This window comes from Rana temporaria, chromosome 6 (genome assembly GCF_905171775.1).
Source record: "Rana temporaria chromosome 6, aRanTem1.1, whole genome shotgun sequence".
NCBI lineage: Eukaryota > Metazoa > Chordata > Amphibia > Anura > Ranidae > Rana > Rana temporaria.
The window spans coordinates 6,423,049-6,434,683 of NC_053494.1; the positions used below are offsets into that span (position 1 = coordinate 6,423,049).

The window sequence follows — 11,635 nt, forward strand, 5'->3', positions numbered from 1 at the left end:
CACCCATCCCCCACCCGAGGACTACACTAAGGTAAAGGAAGCTCTTTAGGGAAAACATTTTTTTACCTTTACAACCCCTTTAAGTGGTTAATGTGCACATACCTCCATCATAATAATATAATTATTTTTCAAATATTGGAAATAGAAGACATAGAAGACGGTTTGGCTTATTTATTAAAGGAGTAGTAGACATTGCTCACTTTGTAACATTTGTGCTTCAATCATCCAATCACATGCAACCAAAACATTTTTTGTATTTATTTCCTTTCACATGATTGGGTAAAGTGAATGTTCTCTACTATTTTAGTAAACATCTCCATTGTATTGGACAGCTGAAATGGAAGTGTTTCATTATATTAGTGTCAGTAGAAGAGTGGTTGGGACCAGGAGGATCATCCAGTAATGATGGGAAAGGCTGGGGGTCACTCCACTGTTTGGATCAAATATGTCGATGGGTCACACTGGTAACACTGGTGTATGAATAGAAACTTCCTCCACATGTCATTGTTGGTTTAGGAATATTTGATACATCATTGAATGTAACTTTCAGGTAGGTGCTGATCCAGTCTTGGTAGGCCGCCACCAGTGTTTCCCCCCGGGGTAGTTGTTGTAGGCACAGCCTATTCCCCAGCTCACAACTCCAACCTGGTACCATACACCCTGGACCTTACACACCAGAGGTCCTCCTGAGTCACCCTGTTAGGCCTCGTACAGACGAGGGGTTATCCGATGGAAACGGTCCACCGGACCGTTTCCATCGGACATTTCCCCTCCGGATTTTGATCCGATGGCTTGTACACACCATCGGATCAAAATCCGTGCGGAAAACATCCGTGGTCACGTGTCACGCCGTCGCCGCGACGATGACGCAGCGACGTGTGCGACGCTGGAAGGTAAATACTTCCACGCATGCGTCGAATCTTTACGACGCATGCGAGGGATGGGAGCGGACGGACTGATCCGGTGAGTCTGTACAGACGACCGGATCAGTCCGCTGGACTGGATTCCAGCGGATAGATTTTGTAGCAAGTTACAAAATTTGTATCCGCTGGGAATCCGTCGGCTGGATTTTTATCCGCCGAAAATTGTCCACTCGGGCCTACACACGACCGGATCTATCCGCTGGAACTGATCCGCGGATAAATCCCAGCGGATAGATCCAGTCGTGTGTACGGGGCCTAAGACATCAATAATCATCAGCTGCAACAACAGATATCTTTTCAGGATAATTGAACAAAATGTTTCAATCTTAGCATTTACACAGGATATGTTAAGGACCGATCCTAGTGACCCTTTACCCACTCTCTACCACTCTCTACCATACCCCAACCCCCTTATAACTTACCCCACAAACCCAATGATACAAGGGACCACGTTGTGGAGTAAAATTGGCCTTCCGGCCTTCTTTATTTAACCATATAAAACTTTAACATAAATAACCGTTTAAATAACTTTTAAATAACTATATACACATTTTGGTGGTCTAGAAGACCACCCCTCTCAACTTGGACACTGGGACAACAACTATTACCTAGGCCTCAGTCGCGAGACACCGACTCAGAGGCAGTATAACCGTCCTCAGTGACCTGAGGACGGTTGTGCAGGAGCGGAGTGTGAAGGGTTTGATGTGCCGGAAAGGAATGTGGAGGGTATGACAGGGGCAGTATGTGCAGGAGAGGAGTGTAGAGGGTAGGATGGGGGCAGTATGTGCATGAGAGGAATGAGGCGGGTATAATGGGGAGTGGTATGTGCAGGAGAGGAATATGGAGGGTATGATGGGGGCATTATGTGCAGGAGAGGGATGTGGAGGGTATAATGGGGGCAATAGGTGTATGAGAGGAGTGTGGAGGGTATGATGGGGGCGATAGGTGCTGGAGAGGAGTGTGGAGGGTATGATGGGGGCGATATGTGCAGGAGAGGAATTTGGCGGGTATGATGGGGGCAGTATGTGCAGGAGAGGAATGTGGCGGGTATGATGGGGGCAGTATGTGCAGGAGAGGAGTATGGAGGGTATTATGGGGGCAGTATGTGCAGGATAGGAGTGCAGAGGGTATGATGGGGGAAGTATGTGCAGGAGAGGATCAGGGGCGGACTGACAACTCATGGGGCCCCCGGGCAATAGAAGATTATGGGGCCCCCGGGCTTACCGATGGCCACCAAGCCAGGAGGCATTACAGAGGCGGGGCTGCTAAAATCTCAGGATTTTCACATCAAAAGCATGTCCGTATCAGACATATCAGGGACAGATGTAAATAAAACACAGATTTTTACATACTGTCCCTGGTTTTAATGAGCCTGGCAACCCTGATGGGCCCCCCTAGTGGCATGGGGCCCTCGGGCAGTGCCCGAGAGCCTCAATGGACAGTCCGCCCCTAGAGAGGAGTATGGAGGGCATGGTGGGGGCATTATGTGCAGGAGAGGAATATAGAGGGTATAATGGGGGCAATAGGTGGAGGAGAGGAGTGTGGAGGGTATATAGGGGGCAAAAGGTGCAGGAGAGGAGTGTGGAGGGTATGATGGGGGCGGTATTTGCAGGAGAGGAATGCGGCGGGTATGATGGGGGCAGTATGCTTCCTCCTTTCCTCCTGTGTAATCAAAGCAAATTACGTCTTCTCCACATTTCAGGGTTGGTGGAGAGTCTTCTGGTCCAACATTAAATGTTTAGTACTGGTAGGTGTTGATTTAATTGTGGTAGGCCATCACCAGGGAGTATTGCTGCTCTATGGATGTCAGGCTGTCTCAAGCTCCCACAGGCAGTGTAACTGGGGGTTTTCTGTGATACTTTTGAACTTTGGAAGATAGGGTCAGTTCCTTCCTCATGCTGTCGCCCTCATTTGGATGAAATACTCAGATTTCAGTTGTCTCTTAAATATTCAATAATTACCTCTGTGTATTTTCTTTGATAAACTCTGTGGGTTTCAGTGTGGTGCACCCTATTTCATGGCTTAGATAACACTGTACTCGTCTACATCTCTATGAAAACGAAATGCCATGTGGACACTGGACACCTGCAGTGGTGGGGTTCACTTATTCCTCAGTGGCTGGAGAAGCGGGTGAGTGGCACCCCCCTCCCTGTTGGTCTTTCTATGATATTTGGCAGCAAAGGATAAGCATTTCCTTTTAATCATTGATGCGATTTTTTGTTTCTAGCCTCTTACTCTCAACAGATAACTATTTATTGACCAAATAACTTGCCCCTGAAGAAGAGAAAACTATATGTATCATTAAATTCGAAACGCGTTGGGCTCTTTTTTTGTCATCATCATATCTGTGAATCTGTAAATCATCATATCTGTAAATACGGCAGTCATAAAAACATGTAGCTAAGTATGATACTGGTATAAAAATGTGTACAATGATGCCACTGCTGAATCCAGATGAGGAGAGGTTAACATCAGTCCGGCGGCATATAGATGTCCCATGAAGGGAACTATCACAACTCCCAGTGGATAGTTGTAGAATCCCAGGTTGATAGAGGGAAGTGTAACAGACCTTGCATGCGGCAGATATGAAGGTCCCGCCGGCATGTAGATATGAAGGCACAGCAAAGGAGCCCTCCAGATGGACATGGCAAGACCCGCCGGTGTCCGTGACGTCACTGGATCTCCGATGGAACTCCCTGAAGGCCCGGAAGCCGGCGGAGAGGTGAGTGCCAATCAAAATAATTTTGATTGATCAAAAAAATTAAAGATTAATCGATGAATTAATAGTTAATTTCCACAGCCCTAGTTAAAATCAATCATTACCAAGTAGAAGAATACAGAACAGTCCAGGTGAGTCTTTGGAGTCGCAACCAAGGAGGTCCAGCTGGTTCCCCGGAGAACGTTCCAATCTCAGAGTGCTCCTACACGGGCGTCCCAATGGGTGCTGGGTGATCGTGTGTGACTCTACAAGGGGTCACCTGATCTGGGGCGACGCCCAACAAGGTGGTAGGCTGGGAGGGATCACATGGGGAAGTAAATGGCCTGCAGTAAAATAATTGAGGGGCAGTGTTCAATTGGGGTTTGTTGCAATGTATACATGTATATACATGCATAAAACACGCCTATAAATTAATTGATTAATTAGGATGCCATAATTGGCCAGCCCTGACACAAATTTAACATTGATTAAAAATAAATGTAATTTATTCACTTTAATGTTAGAGTTACCACTTTGGGAGAGTTACAAATCATACACTAGGGAAAGGGGAAGGTGGGATGAAAGTGGAGGGGTATATTCTTGGGTAAAATGGTTCAGCAGTGGAGCATTATTCCTTACATTTCCAAATTGATACCCACATTCCTTACACTCCAGAACTATTCCTAAGACATTTAAATCACCACATCAAAAACATTTAAAGGCTTAACACTGTAAGGAAAAATTAAATAAGTATATCCCTATAGTGCAAGAACCCCAAGTTACTTATACCCACTAATGAAGTCAAACATAAAGTGTACATTTTTGGCTGTCATTACTTTCATTTGGAAATTGTTGCAGTGTATCAAGCAAAGGTATTTTTTATTTTATCAATATTTTTTATTTATTGATAGTTTTTAATTTATCGATATTTTTTATTTAATTGATATTTTTTATTTAATTAGATATTTTTTATTTAATTAGATATTTTTTATTATATATATATATTATTATTATTATTATTATTATTATTATTTTTTTTTATGGTTGAACTAGGTGGACTTATGTCTTTTTTCAAGCTGACTAACTATGTAACTATGTAAGTGTATGATTGATAAAAAAAAAATGTCCACCCATCAGTCAACTTCCATAAATAAAACAATCTATTTTATTTTTACACATTATCAAGTTCTGCTTGAATATTCATCTTACTCTAGTAGGCACTCTGTGGTCTATGAAACCCTTTATTGCAGTCTACTGATTGTATAGGTGGACAGTAACTGGTTATAGATAAAAAGAAGAGTAAAGCAGCTATAACCAAGGTGGTCCAGTGAAGGTGGGAGTGATGGATGCTTCCTCCATTGCTGTTGAAGTCTCCTCCACATTTCAGTGTTGGTGGGGGAATATCTCGGACATCACTGAATGTTTGATTTAGGTGGGATCTGATCCAATTTTGGTAGGCAGTCACCTGGGTGTACACCCCGGGGTAATATGGTTCAGCGCAGCCAATGCCCCAGCTTACGATTCCAACCTGGTACCAGATTCCCCGGACCTTACACACCAGAGGTCCTCCTGAGTCACCCTGGAAGACAAGTAACAACCATCAGCTGCACTAATGTCTACATTCAGGTATCAGCTGTTTCCTCAGAATAATTCAAAATGTTTCATTACATGTTTCTATTTCCCTAAATTTAATACAGTAACTAGTCTAAAGTACAGTACATCTAAAAACAAATCCGAAAGACTATAAATGAGTTTATGTGGCATCTCTCTCTCTCTCTCTCTCTCTCTCTCTCTCTCTCTCTCTCTCTTTCTCTCTCTATCTTGATCTCTCTCTCTTTCTTTCTCTTTCCCTATCTATCTCTATCTCTCTCTCTCTCTCTCTTTATCTCTCTCTTTATCTCTCTCTCTCTTTATCTCTCTCTCTCTTTCTCTCTCTCTCTCTCTCTCTCTCTCTCTCTCTCTCTCTCTATCTATCTCTCTCTCTCTCTTGCTCTCGCTCTCTCTCTATCTCTCTCTATCTCTTTCTCTCTCTCTCTCGCTCTCTCTCACTCTCTCTATCTCTATCTCTCTCTCTCGCTCTCTTTATTTCTCTCTTTTGCTCTCTCTCTTTCTCTCTCTCTCTTTCTCTCTCTCTATCTCTATCTCTATCTCTCTATCTCTCTCTATCTCTCTATCTATCTCTCTCTCTCTCGCTCTCACTCTCACTCTCTCTCTCTCTCACTCACTCTCTCGCTCTCTCTCATGTTTTCCTTGCTTTAAAAAGCAAAATACTTTTGGGAGATCTCACTTACATAGTTACATAGTTACATAGTTACAGTCAGGTTGAAAAAAGACACAAGTCCATCTAGTTCAACCATAAAAATAAATAAAATATCATACAATCCCAAATACCCAATTCTATCCCCACAGTTGATCCACTTAAAACACATCAGAAATGATAACACCCCCCATTCCATCTACACCTAAAGATAAACTTTTAGCTTCATATTAGAAGATTTGGACCTTGGACGGGTGATCTTTGCCTCAATGCTAATGGCGTCACTCACCAGGCAGGCATCCTTCTGTCCGTTTCTGTAGCCAGCACAAATCCTATCATAGTGGATGGGTGTGCTGGATCCCACGCTGTTGTATATTTCTGTGCATGTGTTGTGGTCGATAAGTGGAACCATGACCTCCTGGAGGGTCCCATTTACAGGTGGTGTCCCTGGTGATGAACGGAGACAACAAAAAGGTCACAAATGTATCAGTTACATTATTTCCATTGTTTTTCTCTGTGAAGAAAAAAGTCCATAAAGTCATGAAAAATTGGGGTGTATAGCAGTAGAGCATTTGATTGGATATCAAACGGTTCCCAGCTCAGATGTGGGGGTTCCCTGTTGTTGCGTGAAAGGAATGGTCATTCCGGTTTTGAATGATGGCCTGCAAACTTTTTTTCAGGAAGAGGAAAAAAAAATTGAAATAGAAAAAAATGTTTGTCAAACAAAGTGGGCGTGTAACTTAGTGGTTGAGCATTGGACTGCAGGTTGAGCGGCACCTTAATGTGGGTGTCCCTGTAATTCATAGGCCTTGTCTGTGTCTGCAAGAAAAGGTGATAGCCTTTGATTTTCAAATGACAAGCTTTTAAACCCATTTGCTGGAAGAGTATATTCAAAAAGAAGAAAAAAAAAATACTGTAGAAAATGCAGAGGATGGCATGGGGGTGGAGTAATCAAGTGAAACCCACCCACCTGGGTGGAGAGAAAGTGCTGCTAGCCCAAAATATGATTCATTTGAAAAATTGTTCCCAAGGGCCTATAGGCAGCTAAAAAAAATTGACTGAATAGAATATATCAAAACAATTAAACTAAAATATTTTTGTCTTTTTGTAGTCCAGACCCTTATAGATTTACACATATATTAAGGCACTTAATCCCAAGTAATATTGAATTAAATTAAAAACTGCATGAGCTCTGGTATGCCTGGTATCCAAACATGAGATGTCAATATTGCAAATAGCAAAAAATAGTTTCTTAACACTAAATGCTATTGCTCACAGAAGAGATCCAACGTGTTTCGATCGTGTCTTGATCTTCCTCAGGGGGATGAAGACATTGAATATCAAAAAACATATCGAGAATATGGCATTCTAATTGGACGATGTGTCCATATATGTACACGTCTTCATTTAGAATGCCATAACTTTGATATGTTTTGTGATATTAGATTTCTTCATCCCCCTGAGGAAGATCAGAACAAGATACAATCAAAACGCGTTGGTGCTCTTCTGTGAGCAATAGCATTTAGTGTTAAGAAACTATTTTTTGCTATTTGCAATATTGACATATCCTGGTTCAAATGGCCAGAGGCAGGGCTGTCTTAATGAGAGGGCACACCTTGGCACTGCCCAGGGGCCCCAGCTGCATGGGGGGCCCCTGCACTTTCCCCAAAGCAGCTGATCCTTGAGCCCACAATGCTCTAAAATTGAGGGCCCCATGATGGCACTGAGAGTGATAGATGCAAAGGGGAGGCAGTCTGCCTCCTACCTACTTAATGTCTGTTTACCTGTACTGTCATCATTATAGGCGCCCCAGAGCATTACTTTGCCCAGGGGCCCATGATGCTATTAAGATGGCCCTGGCCAGAGGTGGTTCTGACCAGCTCAGTAGATTGCTTTAAGAAAGGTCTGGATACTTTCCTAAATGTACAGAATATAACTAAGTACTAAGATTTGTAGGTAAAGTTGATCTGGGGTAAATCCGATTGCCTCTCGGGGGATCAGGAAGGATTTTTTTCCCCTGCTGTAGAAAATTGGATCTCATGCTCTGCTGTTTTTTTTTTTGCCTTCCTCTGGATCAACTGTGGGTATGGAGTTGGGTGTATGGGATTGTACTGTGTGTTTTTTATTTTGTTTGTTTATTTATTTTTTTGTGGTTGGACTGAAAGGACTTGTGTCTTATTTCAACCTGACTAACTATGTAACTATGTGAGCAGTAGATCACTGGGAGCACTGTCATGTCACTAGGCAGAACCCCACCGGCACCCCACAATCCCACAAACCCCACGGGCACGCGATTTACATGATTGTGTCGTCTCTGAGCCAGTATATCAGGAAGTAGATGGTGACCCTGGATGATGCCTAAACAAAGATAATGCAATCTGGAGAGAAAAGCAGGTGAAGGAATTGTAATGGTTCCTTAGCATGGAAAATAAGTGAAATCCCATTTGCTAATCGTTCCATGCAGGGCCGTCTTTACCATAGGACAAACAGGGGCAGCTGCCCAGGGCCCTGTCACTGTTGGGGGCCCAAATCAACCCCCTTTTTTTAGGGGTCTGGAGGTCCCCAGGGCCCCAGATGGCAACCCCCCTTTTTTTATTTATTTTTAAATAAAAAAAATATATTTTTTTTTAATATATTTTTATTTTTTATTAAAGGGACAATTTTTTTTTTAGGAGGCCCCAGATGGTTACCCCCCTTTTTTTATTTATTTTTAAATAAAAAAATATACTTTTTTAATATATTTTTATTTTATTTTTTATTAAAGGGCCAATTTTTTTTTAGAGGTCTGGAGGTCCCCAGGGCCCCGGATGACAACCCTCATTTTTAAATATAAAAAAAAACTTTTTTTATATATTTCTTTATTTCTTTTATTTTTTATATATGCGAAGGCATGGCAGCCCATTCAAATAAATGGGCTGCTGTGCCTGCACAAATGAGGGACGCCAAAACACATACATGTGAACCAGCCAGGCCCAAAAATAAGCTGGAGGGGGGCCCAAAAAAAATGTTTGCCCAGGGCCCAAACCATATTAAAGATGGCCCTGGTTCCTTGTACTCACCATCAGAAGATATATCACCCCAGCCGGTCACCCAGCACTCGGTGCCACAGGGGAAGGTGGCTGAGATAGATGGCAGACAGATCGGCTTGATGTACTGAGTATAGTTGACAGCCAAGGCCAGCCGCACCAAGGCGATGTCTCCGATGTCTCCAGTGCTTTCAAAATTGTTGTTAACAATGATAGTCCGTACATTGGCAACAACTGTATGAGGACTGTCCACATCCAGCCGGTACAGACCCAAATACACTTCATATTCCCAGATCTCGTCAGGACTGTAGAAAGAAAATGGTACAGAAAATGTTACGATGAGATGCTATCTGCTTGTGTAGACAGTGCAGTATTCCATGTTCTAGTGTTGTGTTCTACACCCCTCTTCTCCATACCATCTCATCCTTATACACACATGTGTAACCCCCTATCATTACCTAGAGCAGGGATAAGCAATTAGCGGACCTCCAGCTGTTGCCAAACTACAAGTCCCATCATGCCTCTGCCTCTGGGTGTCATGCTTGATGCTGTCAGAGTCTCGCTATGCCTCATGGGACTTGTAGTTTGGCAACATCTGGAGGTCCGCTAATTGCTTATCCCTGACCTAGAGACATTTGCATTGGGTACCCTCAGTCCTTTGTGAGCCCCTCTGGCAATATGTTATAGAAATGAGAGTCAGCAGTCACTATAAGTACATTTTTCCTTAAAGCGGGGGTTCCGCGGGAATACTTTTTTTTTTTTCCAGATGATTCTCCTGCTGTTACCTTTGCTAATCCGGTACTCACCTGTCCTAGTATTGCAGCCGCCAGGATAGTCAATCTGCCGCAAAAGATATTTTGCAATGTGAAGCCATAAAACTATCCCCTATTTTGTAGACGCTTATTGCGATTTTTTTTACCAAAAATATGTAGAAGAATACGCAGAGGTGATCAAATACCACCAAAAGAAAGCTCTATCTGTGGGGAAAAAGGACGTCAATTTTGTTTGGGAGCCACGTCGCACGACCGCGCAATTGCCAGTTAAAGCGACGCAGTGCCGAATTGCAAAAAGTGTCCCAGTCATTGGGCAGCCAAATGGTTCGGGGCTGAAGTGGTTTAGCTGTATATGATGAAAACAGAAAACAGTTTCATCACAAAACAGAATTATTGGTCCTTGATGGAAATAAAAATAAATAAAAATGTTATACTCACTCTTCAAAGCAATGTGTTGCAGTCAGCACCCACTCAGGTGAGATCAGGGACCCCCCACAGATATGTGATCCTTCATAGTGCAGGCTGACCTGCCAGGGCCACTCCCCATCCAATGCATCTTTACCGCCAACTATCCGACTGGACACCGCAGAGACACCGCACACGGAATAATCTTCAATAGAGAGCACCCTGCGGACTGCACAGAAACAAAGGCGCTTTGAAATAGAATTGATGTAAGTCATAAATCACAGTACGTCGGCCCTTTAAACAGCTATAGCAGGCATGTGCGCGCTGCACAAGGTAGGGAACCTGATTCGTGTGGCCGCGGCCCACGATGTTCACCGGCACGAGAGTGAGTGTAAACTAGAGCCGCACAATTAATCGTTAAAAAAATCGTGATCTCGATTCAACCCCCCCTGACGATCTCCAATGCAGAGTTTGACGATTCTTTCATATAACAAGTAGAGAGACTTTTCAGCTGTCAAAAGAAAATATCCGGGCAGTCTGCCAAGTTTTTAACAGGAAACATAGGGCCAGATTCACAGATGAAATACGCTGGAGTATCTACTGATACGCCGGCGTATTTTCAAATTTCCTGTGTCGTATCTTTAGTTTGAATCCTCAAACCAACATACGACGGCTTCTGCCTTCGATCCGACAGGCGTACGGCTTCGTACGCCTTCGGATCGTAGGTGTAATACTTTGGCGCCCGCTGGGTGGAGTTTGCGTTGTTTTCCGCGTCGGGTATGCTAATTAGCTGTTTACGGCGATCCACGAAGGTACACGCGGCCGTCGCATTCTCTTATGTCGTCGCTAGTCGGCTTTTCCCGGCGTATAGTTACAGCTGCTATTTCTTGGCTTATATTTAGACCTGCCATGTTAAAGTATGGCCGTCGTTCCCGCGTCGAATTAATTTTTTTTTTTTTTTGCGTAAGTCGTCCGTGAATAGGAAAGGACGTAACGCACGTCGCCGTTCAAAAAATGACGTCGGGAAATTTCAAAACGGAGCATGCGCAGTACGTTCCGCGCAGGAACGTGCCTAATTTAAATGATACACGCCCCATTTGAATTAGGCGGGCTTGCGCCGGACGGATTTACGCTACGCCGCCGCAAGTTTACAGGCAAGTGCTTTTTGAATCAAGCACTTGCCCGTAAAATTGCGGCGGTGTAACGTAAATGCAATACGTTACGCCGCCGGAATTCTACCTAAATCTGGCCCATTGTAACTAACGCTTCCTTCTTAGATCAAAGGGATAAACTTCTGTGTGTCTAAAGAGAAAATCTGGGCAGTCTGCCAAGTTTTTAACAACATGAAACATTGTAACTAACTTCCTTCTTAGATCAAACTTGCAGGAAGTTTACCCACTTAAAGTCTAGGGGCCAGATTCTCAAAGGACTTACGATGGCGTATCTCCACGTACGCCGTCGTAAGTCCGAATCTGTGCGCCTGATTCACAGAATCAGATACGCCTCTCTGTTGCCAAGATACAAGCGGCGTAAGTCTCCTACGCCGTCGTATC

The 11,635-nt window shown here is 43.5% G+C and overlaps 1 protein-coding gene across 1 annotated transcript; it reads right to left on the bottom strand.

Annotated features, from left to right (window-relative positions):
- Positions 1-4,758: 4,758 nt before the first annotated feature.
- LOC120942968 (serine protease 30-like) lies at positions 4,759-7,137 on the bottom strand. The gene is made up of 2 exons (XM_040355977.1): positions 6,168-7,137; positions 4,759-5,200 (listed from the first exon to the last, which is right to left on the bottom strand). Exons 1-2 carry the CDS (start codon positions 6,288-6,290, stop codon positions 4,832-4,834), a joined length of 492 nt encoding a protein of 163 aa, XP_040211911.1. The 5' UTR covers positions 6,291-7,137; the 3' UTR covers positions 4,759-4,831.
- Positions 7,138-11,635: the final 4,498 nt, after the last annotated feature.

Excerpts from the sequence above, each read along its gene's own strand:
- LOC120942968 (XM_040355977.1), bottom strand. The coding sequence starts at position 6,290 with ATGGTTCCACTTATCGACCACAACACATGCACAGAAATATACAACAGC. Across the intron at positions 5,201-6,167 it reads GACAGAAGGATGCCTGCCTG|GGTGACTCAGGAGGACCTCT; the intron begins GTGAGTGACGCC and ends CTTGTCTTCCAG.